Raw genomic sequence first — 19559 nt, forward strand, 5'->3', positions numbered from 1 at the left:
TAAACGTAGCAGAAATGCTTCACACTGGCTTAACCAGCTAACTCAGCTAAAGCTAACCTAACCACTGATTACTGAGCGATGATGTAAATGGTCTACTGCTACTTGTTCCTCTGAGCTGCAGGACTGGGTCATTAATGTAAAACAGACTTACTACGCTGTGCCGATTAAATAATATCAGTGCAGCTAAATGCAGCTGGAAATGTCATTCAGTACTGACAACTATGGCCAACTCGCAGGTAAAGAGTGCGTGACAGCAGGCCTCGTGGCTTCAGGGTTAACATGCTGGACTGCAACGTTGTTGATTGCACATCACTCCCCCTCTCCTCCTCTCACCTCTTTACCGTCCTCTCTAACAAAGCCAGAAAAGAGCTGAAAAAAGAGGATAACTTTCTTAAACGTCTAATACGTAAAAGTGAATGTACCGATGTGTAAACATGTTGCTTTGTGCTCATTATTACCACACGTTGTCCAGGTTTTTACTTGATCCTCTAAGCTGAAACTGGTCTGAAGCAGGTTAGCCGTGCCGGCATAGATGCAGTGGTGTACGTTGGCTAAAATCATCTAGCTTTGTGAGAGCAGCCAAGCTGGGCTCAAGTTATCCGTCTGTGATCTTGCTTCGTGATGCAGGCCACTGGGAGACAGGTGTCAAACATTTAGGGACAGAAAACACAAGGAGCGTTTTGTTTAGCTTATTTTTCTGCCTATATGCCCTTTGTGGATGCTCTTCAAGTGCCTGGTAACTTGATATCAAAGGCTTCAGTATTAGTTCAAATATTTCAAACCGCTTGCAGAGGGAACGCAGACCCTATTCAACGACAACCGTTTCGTGACACAACGCCGCTGAAGCGACTGTGACGAGAGCGAATTCACGTGAGTAATTACCACTCAGTCACCTGACGCTTCCTCTTTAAAACACTGAACCTAATCTCAGAAAGCAAGAACATAAAGATGGGACCACCATCACTGAAAAAAGCAGCAGCCTTAAAATTTCTAGAGGGCTTAATTAACAGAAACGTGTGATGACCACAGCCTACCAAGACACTGGAAAAGGAGGAGCAGGGATGGAAGCCATTAAGACAATACTGGACACGTGTTATACTTGTTTTGGGGGTATTTTTGGGGGGGGTTTCAATCTGTGTGACCATGGCTAACAGAGCGCACACCCCCCCTCACGCTGCAAGTCGCAGAAAAAGGCACTAGAGTGGGGCTGATGCTAGCCGTAGAAAAGTAAAAGCGATATACATTCATAGCTTACAGGTTATCTTAACCGCAATCTGGGAATAAATACACAAAACGCACTTGTAGAAAAATAAAATGTAAAAAAGCGTGGCCCCTATTTTTTTTCTCTTATTTTTGGATTCTGGGAGACAAGTATGGCTACTTTTTCACGGCTTTTTAAACCCCCTCCCACCCTACCCTACCGAACCCACCACTTAGAAGGCATTTCAGGAGTGGTCCTCCACTGCTCTGGCTGCGAGCAGTCGAGCCCTTTCATGCACGCCAGTATGGGAGTAAGGGAGGAGGGGGAGGGTGGAGAGGAGGGATGGAGTGAGGGGGCTGTTGGTAGGAGGTCAAGGCTCAGCTTTCAGTGCGAGGAAGTAGAGGGGAAACTCAACAGAACATATGTTATCAAATGTTCAGACAACAGAGAAACCTCATCCAAAACACAATCTCTCACACAGACGCTCACACACACGCAGCACACGTCTCAGTGTCTTCATGTACAGTGTTGAGTGTAAGGACCTGGGAGACAAACATGTGCATGAATCTGGGTACAACTTTACTCTGAACCACCCATTTAGCATTTTTAAGCAGCACAAAGATTAAATAAGTGGTTCAGAACACACTGTAATGTAGCTGTATGCAGCTAGAAGGACACTGAAGTGTTTAATCATGTACAATACTTGTCAACAATAACACATATTTCATATTATTACAAGTGCCTTACTATATTGTCATTCCCTGTTTACAGACCAGCCTCCACTTCTGCCCATAGGAGGCATTAAAGCTGTATTAAAATACACTTAGAGCTGCTTCTGACACTACAGTGTGTTACAAAGCATTTATTCAATGTTATTATGCTGCTTGAAAATGCTAAATGTCACGGTTTGAAGTCAAGTATTACCTATTATCTGTATCTGTTTGCCGTGTGTGTGCGAGAAGGAGGGAAACCAGCTGTTGTTTGTGCTCGAGCTTCACCAACAAAGAGAACTCAGTTACCACAAAGACAACATCTCTTAAACCTCAGCAGCGCTCGCATGCACACACACACACACACACACACACACACACACCACGCACAATCAACACACACACACACACACACACACACACACACACACACACACACACACACACACACACACACACACACACACACACACGAGTCAAGAATATGTCGGGAGAGAAATGAGCTCCAGCTGACAGCAGGGGGAAGGGAACTGGAGTGTTCTACCGAGTGAGGACTGTGCGTGTGAAGGAGGAGGAGGAGGAGGAGGAGGAGGAGGAGGAGGAGGAGGAGGAGGAGGAGGAGGAGGAGGAGGAGGAGGGGAAGTATTGGCTTTGCGAAGGCGGGAGCAATATGAGTGCAGGAGGGTGAAGGAGGGGGTGTGGGGTGCATTCCACAGCTCTGCACAGACTCAAAAAAAAAAAAAAAAAAAAAAAAAAGAGAGATGTGTAGTGAAAATCCTGACTGTAGACGGAGTTCAGCTACTCCGCTCCTCTCCCACCCCCCCTTCTACACCTCCTCCTCCTCCTTCAGTTTCCTCCCCAGCGTCACCTGAACGTGGTGTGTCTTCATGTGTGCTTGTGTTTGCTCGTGTGTTTCTGTTTGCGCGGTAGTTGTTTGACGATTCAGTCAGGCCTGTGAGACAGCTGCGACAGATGTGGCTTCTCTTTAAGGAGGAGACGTGGTGGCGAAGTCTACTTCCGCCGCCATCCACACGCCAGTTTCCCCACGCCGGGTCCCACTTCCTGTCACGTGGCCGTCGCCTCCAGGTAGCTCTGTAGTTTGCGGACGGTGGACTCGTCCAGTGAAAAGAGGTCAAAGTCAAAGGTGGTGTTGGTCACGTTGAAGTGGCCTGTCTCCTCGATCAGGTTGACAATCTGACAGAGGAGAGAGAGGAGTGAGCCGTCATCAGCATCATAATCCCCCAACTCCAAAACATATAAAAACAAGTTTACGTGGTTCACCAAGTTACATTTCACAAACCCCATAGAAGGCAATGTAACACCTGTTTCATGATCTTATCTGCCTAAGCATTATTGTAATATCACACTTTCAGTACTTTCAGCAGCACTTTTTTTTGGACATTGATTCAACGGTGCTAATATATTTTCCAAAACTCAAGTAACAGAATATGGCATGATGTTCATCAGAATGAGAGACCGTATTCAGCGAAATTAAAGGCATGAACACACACCTGCTGCAGGACGTTACGCTCCCTTAACGCCATCAGTCTGCGATGGAGGTCCACCAATTCTTCTGTGTAGGCCTGCAGAGAGGACGGTAAACATGGTCAGTACAGCATCATCGCTAACTTTCTGAATGGACGGTTACTTGCCGCTTGCTGTAATCTTAGGCTCCGTCCACACTAATATGTTTTCACTTTAAAACGCACATCACTGACCATCCACGTACTTTGTTGTCCATGTATCTATGAATTGACCACTGCTAGTCGATGCTCATAGATATACTGCAAACAAACTGATGTTGTCTCATTTCTTTTGGAAAAGGGTCATGTGAGAGGGGCATGACAAATCAGGGAAGGGCACATGGCTGATAAGACCCAATCAGGAAGTGACTGCGGGAGTGTGCATAATCATTTCCTGAAGTCTGTTTCCACTCGTCTAGACTGCAACACAATCCGAGAGTTCTCAAACTAAAAAAGGGGTCAGTAACGTATGCTAAAGTCTCCGTCTCATCTAAAATGCTGGAGTAGTGTGGATGTTGTCTAAATGTAGTTCTGGGTTTTAAATTAAAAAAAAAATTAAGTGTGGATGAGGTCTTAAATTGTCAGCGAGGCATCAGAGGCAAGTGAATGTCAATGAAGCAACTTGCGTTAAGACAGATTCAGCAACACCTGAATTATCTTGAATGAATCAGGTGCCAGTTTGAATTAGCTCAAACTTGATTTTTGATTTATGTTGTTCTGTGTTTGTTGTTAATATGCCGGCATCCTTCATGAGGTTGCCCAAAAGCTGACTGACAATCTTAAATGCCAGGAGAGAAACCTGTGGAAGTGGCTCTCTGTAAGAAGTCAAACTCACTGTATGTTGCTCAGACTGTAAAGTCACTGAGACAACTTTCAACTCGACTTGCCTGACACCAAAACATATTGTTGGCAGCTTATGTGTGTGTGAGGGTGTGGGTGAGAGTTAAAGCATAAAAAAAATTTGATTTACCCTTCCTACCTTGTCGTATCCCTTCTTCAACACCTTCTCCGAGCGAAATGAGGAGTCTGGACTCTTTCTGCCCGAAACCTGCAGAAAGCAGAATGGAGAAGAGAGAAAACAGAGAGAGGGGAATGAGGAGAGACATTATTTAGAGAGAGGATACAAGGAAGAGAGACAGAGGCACTGATGTGAGACCATGAGACTATCTGGGACACTGATGACAGTTAATACAGCTGAGATGTAAGTGCAGCAGTCCCAAAACACTGCGGTTTCCATGTCTGCTGAATGTCTTTGGGCGACTCTGTGTTGGGTAGGAACCAAGACATTAAAAATGCAGCACATAATAAAATCCAAAAGGAGTCCTCTCTGTCTGAACTAATGCCTTCAACCATTCTTTAATATTGTTTTTGATATATTTACTCATACATTGAGCATAAAACAAACTCATAAGTCATATTTCTCATAAAACCACAAAGATACACAACATAATGCTTAAGGAAGTTCCTGAACATGGCGGCCAAGGATGATGTTGACAGCTGAACACTGAAGAATGCTCGTACTGGATGAATAAAGAATAAATCAGACTAGAATCGCTACAGACAGCAGGTCCCACTCTGACTCACACTGGTCTACAACAGTTCATGTCCATGTGTGGTTTCAGTGTTTGTTTTCTAGTCAAACTGAGTCGCTCCCTGTCAATACATCAGTGAAAGCAGGCGGTGGAACGAGGTCTGTGTCACTCACTTTGTTATTGGAGGAGTTGTGTTTCTGCGGGGGTGGGGCGGGGTCTCGACTGGGGCTGTGCGAACCGTCACTGCTGTCACTCTCGCTGTCCAGGCTGAGTCTGACAGGGGGACAGGGCAAGGTCAGAGGTCAATCACACACAAGCTGACAGACAGAACACGGCGTCACACTCATTAGCATTGTACTTGGATGGAGGGCGTCTGAGGTAACAATTATTATTTGCAGCTAATATGGAGTTGGCAGTCAGTAAAGAAAGCTCTCTTTGGCCATGAAGTGACAGAGATGTCAGAGACTAAAATCTAAACACCAACAAGAGTAAAAAATATTGAGGAGAGACACAGTGGCTATGAGGTGGGGACAGAAAGTCGAGATGCCTGACCCTGTCACATGGTACAAGACGAGTCTAATAAAATCTCTGAGGCAATCTGCTCCAGTCTGTAGATATCAAATTTGAGGCAATTTGTGTGCTAAGAAGCCAGCTGAACTGTTGTGATACCATTTAGTGTACACAGAAATACTACAGATGGTGGCAGTTCCATCCTCTTCTTTATACGCACATTTTCAATATGTGTGTGAAAAACCTGAGTGGATATGTTGGAAATTTAAAAACACCAAACTCTTTTCCAGAGATCATTTTCCAGGACATGCTCAGTGATGATCTCGATCATAAAGCCGTACACTCATACATTCCTCTCTGCAGAAGTCTGGTTTAAAAGAGTGGGCCGAGTAGATGTTTTACTTTTACTATCTTCCCTTACTGCTTTTTTTACTGCTTGCCTTTTCTTTAATGCTCTGTTTTAATATACATCTTTTATTTTCTATAGTATTCTATCATTGTATTTTACTTGAAAAGCTCTTTGTCTTGTATGCTAGGAAAGTGCCATGTAATTAAAAGTTACATTATCATTAATTTGTAACCTGAATCCTTTTGTCTCATGAATTACATTAACCATTCCTGCCCGTACAACAACTGAATAGCCTTCATACCAGTGACACAAATAGTAGCCTACTGTTTAAAAGGAGTTGGGAAGAAAGCAAAGTTAATCTATAACCCTGATAAAAACGACCACAGTGACCCGCCAGCAGTGACTAATATGCACGTCTGAAGATAATGTAACTGACATTATTCAGAGTTTCAGCCACTGAAGTTGTAATGTCATACAGCCTGCATGTGCTGTGATGTGACTTGGGGTTGTGCTCGAAGCACTTGTCAATAAAATACCATTTAGATGTCAATATGATTATATGAACATAGCTTTTCATCCTTTTCAAAAACTGGACAACTGTTTTCCAGGTTTTCCAGAACACGAGGGAATCCTGATGTGACGTTAAAAAAAATAACGGCAGATGAAAAGATCAGATCTGTATGGAAGGACGTGGACATTAAACTGAATTAAAACATGAAACACACTTAGATATTTTCATCATGTTTGCCACACACGGTCTGACTGGTGCTCTTCTGATTCCATCAACTTGTCACACCTTCTTCCTCTGAGAATTAGAGGCACCATCTGTTTATCTCAATGTGCTCGACTCCTAAAATTTACATATTTGCATAGTGAATGGTTTAAGTACAGTTCATTTTCTTTTGCCAATTTTCTTGAAACTTGTTTAAAATTTGCACTAAATTTGGATGAAAGCTAGGCTAGAAACTCTTATCATTCATCTGCACCAATCGCATGTTTATAGCACATGAATGTAGCAAGACAAACTTGCAAAACAAATCCTTCAAAGGGGACCTTTGAAAGGACGCAATATGCAGAGTGAGAGTGAGATAAACAAGTGTTTTAGCAGTAGCATTAAGCTAGCCCGCCAGTGTATCTGATCCACGAACTTGTTTCACTGTCCTAAAACCACGATCAAAGATGGAAAAGAGGCCTTTAGGGAAACTGACCGAGAGTCACGGTTGGGGGGGTTGGTCTTGATGGGCGTCTCCTCCTCTGAGCTGCTGTCATCATCATCTGATTCCTCTGACTGGATCTCCTCCACCATGGATCGAAGGGGGCCTGGGAGACGAGGACAGAGTCACACAAACTAGAATACTACTGACCTCCACCCTCTAACTCCACAGAGCTAAAAATGACATGTTACACCGTTACATAAAAATTGCCAATGACGAAACAAGGCGAGCGGACTCTTTACCTTGCCCTTGTTTCTGTCCGGGCTCAAAGTCTGAATCTGAACTGGAGTCAGAGCTTGAACTGGAGTTGGAAGGACTTGAAGGGGCCGACTGCTGTAGAAGACAAAGCAATAGACAAAAAAGAAGAATGGCATAGTTAGTCTTAAGTTTAGGATGACATCAGGTGATTTTTGTGCCTTTTTTCCTGACTTTCCTGAGGGCAAAATGATTATTTGATAAACAGATTAACCAACCAGTAGAGACTAATGTTTTTTTGCTGTTTTCATTTTTTTCCTGGATTTTCTTCTGTGATAGTAAATTCAAAAACAGAAATCTGTAGATTTTACATTGGAAACAGAAATGGGCATTTTCACTATATTCTGACATTCAAAAGACCAAACTAGTAATCCATTACATGAGAAAATAATACAGGATACTGAAAATAATTCAGCCCTACATGGAATATACTGATCCTGCTGATGCCATTGTTGAACAGCATGACATAAAATCCTTTCCTAAAAGCACTTTTTCACTTCAATTAAGTCTGAAGAATGCAGCTTCTTCCCACATTGAATTTAAGCTCCTGTTAAGCCGACATACCTCAGACTTTGATGATGCTTCGTCCTCTGAATTCGACTCTTCTGACTCTGGAAGTTTCTTGGGCTCCTTTGGTTCCTGTGCGTCATTTTTGCCTTTGGCCCAGCGACCTTTCTCCTTGGGAGGTTTCTTTTCTGCGTAGGGCTGGCTGGCTGTCGATGAGGAGGAGACCCGCGGAGATGTTCCTGTGAAGGGCCCGCCAGTTGGCCCCTTTGGCCCCTCTGAGCTGCCCTTCTTCTGCTTCTTAGCACTGGGTTTGGGAGACTCGACAGTGGAGGGTCTTTTCCCTGGGGCTTTGGACTCTGCAGGCCCTCCCCCGCCTCCTCCCCCACCACCCCCTCCACTGCCTGCCCCCCCTCCTTTAGGGGACATGCCCTCCATCTTTGACTCCTTCATGGTGAGTTTAGGCTCCTTGAATGCAGCCTTGGGTAGGACCTTGACTTCATCTTTCACTTTGATCTCTGACGGCTTTTTTGAAGATGAGGATGAGGAAGAGGAAGGATCGCGGCCACTTTTGCTGCTTCCGTCTCTATCGTTGTCTCCTTTCGATGTGACTTTGCTCTCAGAGTCCTTTCGAGGCCGTTCACGGTGCTCCTTGGTCAGCTTGTGCGGTTTGGGTCCTTTACTGCTTCCACCACTTCCTTCTTTGCTGGGTTCCTGGAGAGAGAAAACAACAGCACTGTCATGAACAATCTACTCTGAAAGCCCTCAGCCAAAGGCCCCTTCAGAGGATGCAGGCTCAGCTGCGCAAAGACCTTGTCAAGGTCTGGCCAGTCTAGTCTGTACTGCAGTAGAATTATTTACTATGAACCTGTCAAACTAAGTCAAACTAAGCATTTTGATCAATCTGAACTTCAGCAAAAATAAGCTAAAGTAAGCATGCTAACATGCTAATGTTGAGCAGGTACAATGTTTAACATGTTCACCATCTTAGTTTAGTGTATTAGCATGTATTTGCTAATTAGCATTAAACACAAAGTACAGCTGAGGCTGATTTGGTCACTGACCACAGTATTACACCAAGTAAAATTTTGACCAGTTTATGGCACTAGATGAAAAGTTGCTGTTAGTTCAGTCTAGACCAAAGTGGTGGACAGACTCACAGCCTTTGCATCCCTGGAGAGTGGTGCTAGCATTGCCAAAAACAGCAGAAAAATATATACAAGGACAAAGGTAGTTCACTGTATACAGAGGTACAATACAACTCTACGCTGCAGTATAGACAGTATTTACACGCTGTTTCTGCTGTCTGCCGCCAATCCTGGCTGGCGGTCGTAAGAAAACAATCCATGGACTACATTATACTGCTGGCGATACATTAGCTCAAACTCTTAACTTTAAAGTCAGTAAATGAGCAAATTTAAACTTGTCGTAAGACCTTGAGCGCCGCAGACAAAGTAAGCAAGCATGTAGTGAAGGTTTTATGTATCCACCGCATCCACAGGAGAGGCTTTTAACAGAGCTCTGGCACAGTGGATGGTGTTTCCAAGCTGTTCATCCACTTATCAGCAAACAGTTGTACAGGTTTTTAAACACTATTAAACTTGATATGTACATAAGAGCCTGTATTATATTCTTTCACTGTGAAAAATAGACTCAATACAGACTGGAAGCTTTGACAGTGGCTGTGTGTGTGTGTGCATGCGAGTGTGCGGCGACTTTTTCTATGTCAGCAGATGGACACAGCTGGATGAAACCAAGTCCTCTATCTGCCTCAAGCTGCTGCTCAACACACACCCACTCATGTCACAGTAATAATGTTTGAAGCAACTGCAACATGTATCTCTATGTCGAAAAGAAGGGGACATTTAGTTTGCGGGGTATATATATGCCTTCGCCATTAGCACAGCCTCAAGTTAGTCACCAATGTGGGTCTTGACATTTTGTAAATTACCACACATCTGTAGAACAACACACTTAGTGGTTGTAGCACACACAGAAGCAAACCTCATCAAGAGACAAGAACTATGCAATGCTACGAAGGACAAACCAGGGCCTTTTCATTTGAGTCAAGCATGAAGACACTGGACTGGTCTGTGAAAGGCTGACACTAAAACAGTGGCCACAGTGGAAAATGTTAACAGGACTGGCGTCCTGTTTCTCCTGATATGCCCCCTCTCCTGGCAGATACGCTGCATACATGCATACAGATGCTCAAAACTTGCGAAATAACTAAGATGTTTTTTTTTTTGTGTCAATTTAACCAACCTTTGACACATGAGAGGTCTTGGTTTTCTTGGGGTCTGAGAAGGCAGAGAGGGGGATGGTGGGGAGCATTGGGTAATCTGGACTAGGCCTCGACACAGCTTCAGCCCCCTCTGGAACCACCAACACCTGAAATGAAAGAGTCAAGAGTTATGGAGTTTCTGTGTACACCTGTACAGCCAATGTGAATATATATACTCAATTCTCAAATAGAATATGGGGGCTTTTATTTACTTTGACTGAAGACAGAACCAGGCTTTTATAGAGCAAAAAGCTATTTTAGGTGGCCCTGGTTCTCTATGTAAAAGTCCAATGCATGTTACGTGACTCACAGTTGAATCATCGGTACAAAAGATGACCAAATGAGTTAGGATGAATTCAGCAACTGCGGCAACATGTTTTGTGCACAAAGTCAACAACAGAGCGCTTTGAATTCACTTCTGGTTAACTGTACTGTAGTTTCCTGAGCTGTCATGCCAAACTGACCTCCTGAACCAGCAGCTCTTCCCACTTTGCAACCTTATTTAAGAATTGATGATGAAGAACATTATGTGCAAGCTGCTACTACAGCACTATTGTACAGTATCTGCTCCTGACTGTAGTCACTCATTTAGCCATCAGTCCAGTCAGCCTGGCAATCATCCAGCCTGTCTGGCAGCCTCACCCCTCCAGCTTTGATCAGCTTTCTCCTGAATTCTTTGGTGGGGTTGTTGAAGGTGAGCTTCTCACAGCGCAGGTGGTTGACCGGCGGGTTGCCCTCCAAGTTAAGGAATAGGTCATAGTTGAAACACACCTTTTTTGGCTCCTCCTGATGGAAGACAACAGGATAAGGTGTGTGTTAAATCTCCTCTAACAGCATGCGTGACACAATGTAATATGTGTTTGTCTTTCTGCATCGCTGTCGTACATACGCCCGCCTCTCAATACCTACATATTTCACAACACAAGATAAAAGCTGAATGAATGAACTATCACCCTGGAAGTCAATAAAAGAGACACACAGAGCTGGAGCCAGCACACTGATAAGAAACAACTAACATTCCTGAGAGAACCTGTGGAGAAGCTGACAATTAGAGCTGAGGAAAACGCATTAAGACACTCTTCAGAGATTTTAGAAACGAAAATATTCTCTTGTAAAAGCAAATGGATGAATGGCTGCTGCTGTTTACACTCCTCATGCCTGCCTCCAAATATTCCCTTATCTTCTTGACAGATTTGTCCATTGTGTACAAGTTAATTGCATAAGAGGAGGAAGTAACATTTTTGGGTGCAGTCTAGAGCGGATGGTACATTAATGTGCACGTACCTCTCAAGCATCATCCTTATCTTGTAATGAGATCTAAGTGGTCCTTTCTGTTTTTCATCAGTCATTCAAAAGGCTGATGGAGAATTAAAGGGTTCTCTATAATAGTGCATGCTTGCTCACTTGAAGAGAGAAAAGTCCCCTTAAAAACTAATGTTTTACTGACACAATCATGCGTTCTGATTGGCTGAGAGGATCCTATCTGAGTCCTATCTGACTTACTGGAGAATGTGATTGCAAGGCTGTCCAAAGCAAAGCCATACCCAAAAATAATTGGTCAAAGCATGACTGCATTGCACTTAAACAACACACATGCACTTAAGTGATCTGATTATTCTTGGCTTTGGGCAAATAAATTCTGATTTCTGAAATGTCACGTAAAAGGAAGAGACATGTTAAGGAATTAACCTCATTAACAGGGGTAGATTTCTGCTGGAAAGGCTTGATTTCATCCCATTAAGCCAGAAGGCGGTCTACACTTGGTCTGCTTCAATCTGGAATTATTTCTGTGCATTTTACAAGTACTATATATAACAGGCACAACACACAAAAAGCAAAATTTACAAAACTCAATCTATATTGAAGCCTCAAGAATTACATAGATTGTCACTGCATGATTTTTTTATTTACAACCTAAATTTCTTATCTATAAATACAGTGACTACAACAGCCTCCAGTTCCAGTCGCACTCACCTTGTTCTTGAAGTAAACCTCAATAGGCATGAGGAAGCCTGCGTAACCCGACTCCTCCACTTTGTACGGAGGCTCCTTGCATACTGCAGACAAAGACAATTATTACAGTGATATTAGTCTTTTCAATAGGATGGCATGTTGAAATAATGACTGAGTTAACTATATCAGCTAAATAAATTCCACAACACAAATACTCCTTAAATTCTCTCACAAAATGTAAAACTCAAACAAACGATGATTTAATCAGCAATTTTTAAATATAAGTAAAAAAAAAAATAAAATAAAAAAAAAAATAGATTGAAACCCAACTTGCTAGAAATTGATCAATTTCTGGGGAGAAAGACCACAATGAAGAAACATGAAATCTACATAAATCCTTGTGTTTGTGTTCAAATATTAGGATTGCTCTGTCATACCTCTCTTGGGTTTGGGGAAGCTCTCATGCAGGCGGAAGACAACCTTCTCTACAAAGTGCTGGATGTCGCCAGTCTCTGGCCCTCGGACAAACACCATCCAGTCATGGGTGAAGCCTTCTGATGTCACTTTCTTCCTTAGCTGGGCTCTGTGACCCAACTCCAGCTTCACCTGCACTGTGCACTGAAAATGGGCAGAAAGAAACCAAACAGTCATGTACTGTAGTTTACTATCTGAGGCATGAAGACAGTGAAGTGCAAGGGCAGAATGTGAAGCAACAGATTTACTGAGATCGAGAAACTGATGAAGAACCAGAAGGGAAATATTTGTTTTTCTTATCTACACTTCGTACATCTTGTGGTGAGCAAAGTAATGTCAAATAAATACTTCGAGATCATACTCTCCTTCCGTAGAGTCTTTTTGACTTTGCACTGTCCGAAGATTTTTTTTTTTCTTTTACAATAGAAAGATTTACATGCAACTTAAAAGTTTTTTCTGTTTTACAGTGTACACATATAAACTGTATGAGATACTACACATGATGATGTATTCTAAGTATTTATACTACAAATTAAATGTGTCAGACTGGAAAAAAAGACAAAAAGTGGTAACCTGAATTGAAGCAGGATTATTCTACATGTTTCCCTGTCTATGATAAAACAATTAGGACTGCAACTAACAATTACTGTATTGGAATTTCACTTTTTTTTTCTTTTTTTTTTTTTTTCAATTTTGTTTCTATAGCCCAAAATCACAAATACAAATACAGACATCCTCTATCCTTAGATCCTTGAATTGGAAAAGGAAAAACTATTGCTCTTATAACACAATTTGTAATCATTTCCCAATCACAATTTCTTAAGCACACAGTGACATGTTCACATGACTTATTTTGTCCAACCGTGGGTCCAAAACAGCTTACCATTTCTAACAGTTAAACATCTTCCCAGAAGCAATGTAACAAATAAATGTGTGGGACTAAATGAAGAGGAAAGAAAAACCTCAGTCTAAAAGATTAAAATACTTTTAACCTGAATTTAAGTAGGTTTCCTCTGCATGACTTCCTTGCCTGCAACATAACAACTCCAGAATAATAGTCTCACTATTACTGCTATGTATAGCTCAAACTATTAATTATGTAAAGAAAGAAAGTGAAGCAATTTTATCTTGCTTAAACTTAAAAGTGAGACCTTTTCAACTTTTGAGTGTTATAACAGCCTGTAGACTGATTTTTACATAAAAGACTTGGGATAGTCTCCACTAAAATCCAAAATATGTGACATTGATGTGCATTCCCAAGTACCATGCCTCTCTTTTGCTCCCCTACAACGCCAACAGGGTGCAACATTCACTGACATTAGCTTAGAACTTGAGTCCACTAATGTCAACAAACGGCTGACAGCAACCGCAACAAACGGTCCAACATAAAGTCTAAAATCAAAGCTACCATCACTGCGAAGCATGTGAAATATATTGTGGCACAGTGGTTTTATCTGGCTATAAGACATTATAACATTAGCTTCCTTGCTAACACAAACAAACTGCTAGCTAGCTAACATAGCAAAATATCGTCTAGAGTGGAGAACGTCAGCTCGTCAGCTAATTCATCTGGACGGCTGATCTGGCCAGTAATTTGGATATCTATCCATTTGCACATTATCAACTAACATTACGGAACAACCAGCACTAGATCCATGATCCATGACACTAACTTCTGGATTCTGACAAATGGTTGATTTTAGCCAATGGCTGTACCGATAATGAAAATAATCGTTAGAGCCTACAGACTTCAAATCCTGGTTCCCCTCACTTCTGGATCTTGGCGGCTGAGACCTCTTGTAAACTGAGGTTGCTTGAGAAATACACAAAAGCAAAGCAAAAAGTGAGATTAAACCAAGAGGCCATTATTCATTGGTTTCTGATTCCACCTTGAACAAAACCGTTCTCTATTTTGAGTGTGTGGACTTTATACTTAAGAAAAAAAGGCCGAACACTTGGCCTGGACAAATGCAAAGCTGGACCGGTGTTGGGACGTTCCCTGTGGAATGGGAGTGATTAGCTGCCTGAGCTGACTGATCTCAAAAGATTTGTCCAGAAGAGAGGCACATTGTTGGGCTACCTCTCTCTGCCAAGAACAATGACAGCAACGGGACAAGCAAATGACACCGTGCTGGTGGTGATTGGCATAGCAAGTGAAGAGGCTATGGAGATGGAGAGCAGAGGGGAACAAGGGGTGGGTTGGTGGGGGGGGATGAGAGGGGACAGAAAGGCACTTTATGTCCAGGGAAGGACTGAAGAATGTGGGGATTTGGCCCCGGCAGAGAGCAGCTCGTGAGCTGGGACTGAGTGGGGGGATTAGAGGGGACAGGATTGAGATGAGCTGGTCTGGCACTCTCTGGCTCACTCTCACTCATACTTACACACAGAGTCTCTCTCTCTCTCTCTCTCTCTCTCTCTCTCTCTCTCTCTCTCTCTCTCTCTCTCTCTCTCTCTCTCTCTCTCACACACTCTCACACTCACACACACACACACACACACACACACACACACACACACACACACACACACACACACACACACACACACACACACACACACACACACCTCCCTTTCCTGGCACTCTGCCCGGCCATTCTGTGGCAGTAATGCCCTTAAACTCCAGACTCCACCACACCCACAGCAAGCAAGCAAGCAGCCGTGGAGTCCCTCCAATTAGCCCCACCGCCCGACTCCAAAATCAAGAACGTGATAAGGACAACATAAAAATCAGGATGATAATGAGGTGAAGAGGAAGACGGTGACTCTATTACGAATCAAAGGGAACAATCAACTCAGAGCATGGAAAAAATAAACATCAAATTTCTCGCAACAATCACAAAATTAAGAGCCCAGGAGGCAATATGAGGCAGAGAAAAATTACAGTTCAGACAATTAGTTGATTAATTGATGAACTGATTCAGGACCTGTTTCGATGCAAAGGTACCAAACATTCACTGGTTTAAACTTGTCAATTGTCTTTTTTTGGCACTGTAAACTGAGGATATTTGGGTTTTGGACTGTTGGTTGGACATAACAAGGCATCTGATGACATCAATTTGGGCTGTAGATTATTACACCCCCCATTTTTCACAATTTGGCAAATGATTAATCACATAATCAATGGAAGATGACTCAATCTTTAAATAACTGTTAGTTGCAGCTCTAGAGAAAATATTAGAGCTATACCTAACGATGGCTTTCATTATTGACTGCTGATTTTTTTTTTTTTTTTTTTTTTGCCATAAATGGGTTTGTCTTTAAAATGTCAGGAAAACAGTCACATTTCCCACAGCTTGGATAAAATGTTTGTCTTGTTGACCAACAGTCCAAGACCCAAATATATTGAATGTACGGTGTAATAGAAAAGGAAAAGCAGCAAACATTTTAGAAGTGGAAGAAAGCAATTGTTTGTCATTGTACAAGTAAAATGACTCAAACGATTCATTTAACCATAATACTCTGTTGTCCAACCACTGAAATAACTGACAAATCTTAAGCTCTATAAAATGCAGACACAGACGTGTACTGAACTCCATCAAACCGTCTAGAAATATGACAAACAGCCGTATAGTAAACAGACTGCTGGCTTTAAATTTGACCAATAATCAGAAAATGAAGGACCCAGGGGGCAATATTAGGTTCAGAAAATACAGACAGACCAGGTTGATGGAGATGGATATTAATTTAACTGTGTGACACTGCCTCAAAACATGAAACACCTGGGACATACATCTACAAAACAATGGTTACACTTCTCAATCATTCACTTCTACTAGCATCAAATGGACAAAATGACACATTCACTCAGCTATCCTCTATTAAAGGCAACATGGGGATAAAAAAAACACGCACACAACACAAAGCCACTAACATTGAGATCTCATACACAGAGGGGATGAGAGGAAATACAAATTTTGGTTGACACACTGGCTCCAACAAAAAGAAAATGAACTCCCAGCTGGCATGTAAATAACACCCCTCATGACCATGTTAATCTCTTCCAGCTAATGAACGATTATAATGAAAAGTCAGAAAGTTTCCCTCGGAGGGCTGAGGACACAAACAGTCACGACAGCAGCAGTGTTTTGATGGAGCTACAGGTTCCAGTTAAACCCCTCATCACACCTTTAAACCTAAAGACGATATGGAGAGAGATGAAACAGTCACTTGTATTTCAAAATGGTCAATCCCAGAGAGCCACAGGAGTCACAAATAGCCTATCTGCAGCGCGAAGGAAAACAACTGAGTATTGGAAATAGGGTGTGCGAATGTGTGTGTGGGGATTATGAAAAGCTGCATGACCACTCATCCTGTCATCCCGACTGCAGCGTTCATTACATGCAGATCTCACTAAAAAAATGGCAAAGATCTCAGTATTTGCACACAAAGCCATGGCCACACGTCACTGTCCGTGGATGAAGCAATTCAGCCAATCAGCTGTCATCCACCTGTGTCATGATGCTGTAATGTGCAATAAATACACTCAAATACAACATTTACAGACTGAACTGGAATCTGTTCTCGATCTGACTCTACCGCAGATTGAAGAGGTCCACCTATGTAAAACAAAGGCAGCACAATACAGCAACCCTGCAACATATCTTAATATCAAGAAAGATATAATGCTCATGTATATCAGTGAGAGTTAACACATCTCTGAAACAATTTTAATCAAAACTAATTATAATGTTCTTGATCATTGGTTTCACTGCAAGGCTGCTATATTAAACCATTACCTTTAGCTACATGTACCAATAAACTGGCAACTGTGCATATATTAGAGTAATAAGCAAATGCAAACCTCTCACATGTAACACAGTTAACATTCATCACAGAAGCACAACTACACTCTTCCTTTGACTTGTGGCAGAAGAACACTCACACACCAGTTAAAACTTCAAAGGGGCCAACGCTGAATGGGGACTAGTTCCAAGAAAGTGGCTAAGCCATTTTCCAAGGGTGTGTGTGGCCTAACCATCTGAAATATAGTCCTGAATAACCTCAGGCACTTAGAGAGTAACCCACTTTTAAGCAATATCTCCCTTCTAGTTAGCAGATATGTAATTTCATTTACCCACTTTTCTGTTTTCTGCAGAATAAATGATGAAGTTTTAGAGGCTGACATAAATCTTAACTGTGCGAATTTGTACATGTAATGGTATTAAATGTGAAGACATGATTTTGCAAGAGCAAAGGGTTTACGTGCCGGTCCTTCAAATTAAATTGTGTATTTTCGGTTCTCTGTAAGGTTTCGCCAAGGCATGGGTGGTCATGACTGGACCCAAGTTCAACGTTTGCCACAGGGCTTTTCCACCATGCTACATGCATTTTAGTTTACAATCATGAATGAGGAGAGCATTAAACATTAACCAGCTGTTGGCTAATAATGCAAAGATATTACAGAAGTTGTATGGTCGCTGTTGCTTTTATTAGCCTTGCATGTGAGGTTTGAGGCCGCTGGCAGTGGAGGCACCACCCCGCCTCTACCGTCCAACCTGGAGAGGACAAATCTTTTCCCCGGCGCCTTGTAGCGGCTCCTTAGCCTTTAGCCAACGGCCGACATTCTCCTGATAGGTAGACTAGCTTAGCTTAGCTAGACACAACCTCGGCTCAAATTGGTCTCCATGGCGTTTAGCAATGTGCATGTGCGTCTTAAACACAGCGGAGCGGAATAAACACTAGGTGTAAATCTCTTTGTGTGCCGGGTTGTGGCTACAGCTATGCAGCGGTGCTGAATGGTGTGGTAGACTGAAGCTAGCTAGCGGTAAATACCGATGTATGAGTGCCCAGCTAGCATAGCTCCAGAGCCAAACAACTACGAGTTCATTAGCAGCAGGAGCATTTTTTTCTTCTGACTAGCAGAACAGAGGATTCATTCCTGTCCTGCCAGCGCACAGCCTGCTGCTATATTCTCTGTGAAAAGTTCAGATTTCACAAGGAGACACATAAGCCACTGTACCTGGTTCTCCATGTTTCTCTGGCCTCAGTGATTGTTGTATTTATTTACAGCGGCGTTTGTGGAGCGTCTCCCCAGCCTCTGCTCCTCATTGTGTGTCAATCCAGCCCAGAAGCGGAAGGCAGACGGCTCCCCTCCCCTTCCAGACGGCTGCTGGCAGGCAACCAAAACAGAAAGCTCATTCAGCCAATCAGAAAGCTGGAAATTTAAGCACTCTTAAAAGAAACCAATCAGTTCACGGAAAAGGCGGGGCAAACGCGGAGCTGCAAATACAATTAAAGCATTTTCTGGTGGTTTTCTCGAGTGACAGCGAGCTTGTCCCAATGGCTACAGCTCTGTTTCAATTGTAAAATGCACATGATGCTAATTGATTAATCGGGGTTCGATTGTATGGGTTTCACATTTTAGCTGTTACTGTTACTCTGGTAGATGCAATATCAACTGGAAAAACTGTCTTTCCTGAGGAAAATGCAGTGTGAATGCTGAAATGAATTTGACAGCTTTGCTGGTAATGCAGAAATGTGAAAGATATTGCCTGAAATTTTGAAAGATAAAATGCATTGCACTGCATTGCTCAAAACGAAATGAAGGCGAAAGAGGACAAGAAAAAGGAAGAGAAAAGAGGAAAAATGAAGAGGAGGAAGGGGAGGATGAGAGAAGAGAAAGAAGACAGAAAGGCAAAGGTAGAAGAGAGAAAGAGGGATGAAGAGACAAGAAGGAAGAAGGGGAGAGGAGAGAAGAGAAAGAAGAGGATGAGGAGGAAGAAGAGGAAAAAGAGAGCAGGGGAGGAAGAAGGAGGAGAGATACGAAGGAGGAAGAGAAGGACGAGGAGGAGGGGAAGAGTGGGTTGAGCGAAAGGAAGAAGAAGAAGTAGAAAAGTAGGAAGAAGGGGGGGAGCAGAGGCACAGAAAGGAGGAAGAAGACAAGAAGGCAAAAGAAGAGGAGAAAGAGATGGGAAGGATACAGGGGAGGAGAGTAGAGAAAAAGGAGGAGAGGGGAGGAGGAAGATCTGATGAAGACAGTGTGTGTGTGTGTGTGTGTGTGTGTGTGTGTGTGTGTGTGTGTGTGTGTGTGTGTGTGTGTGTGTGTGTGTG

General features: G+C 42.7%; 1 protein-coding gene across 2 annotated transcripts; it reads right to left on the reverse strand.

Annotated features, from left to right (window-relative positions):
• Window positions 1-2394: 2394 nt before the first annotated feature.
• Window positions 2395-18561, reverse strand: mllt1a (MLLT1 super elongation complex subunit a). Of its 2 annotated transcripts, none has more exons than XM_070961049.1 (12): window positions 18469-18561; window positions 12473-12653; window positions 12057-12139; window positions 10725-10868; window positions 10064-10189; window positions 7859-8512; window positions 7282-7372; window positions 7034-7145; window positions 5140-5239; window positions 4414-4482; window positions 3423-3494; window positions 2395-3105 (listed from the first exon to the last, which is right to left on the reverse strand). In XM_070961049.1, the coding sequence occupies exons 1-12, from the start codon at window positions 18478-18480 to the stop codon at window positions 2977-2979; spliced, it is 1773 nt and encodes a 590-aa protein (XP_070817150.1). In that variant the 5' UTR covers window positions 18481-18561; the 3' UTR covers window positions 2395-2976. The 2 variants fall into 2 exon arrangements, with proteins under 2 accessions (XP_070817150.1, XP_070817149.1); XM_070961048.1 differs by having other exon boundaries at window positions 4405-4482.
• Window positions 18562-19559: the final 998 nt, after the last annotated feature.

The sequence above is a fragment of the Chaetodon trifascialis genome, chromosome 4, assembly GCF_039877785.1.
Source record: "Chaetodon trifascialis isolate fChaTrf1 chromosome 4, fChaTrf1.hap1, whole genome shotgun sequence".
In the NCBI taxonomy this organism is placed as follows: domain Eukaryota; kingdom Metazoa; phylum Chordata; class Actinopteri; order Chaetodontiformes; family Chaetodontidae; genus Chaetodon; species Chaetodon trifascialis.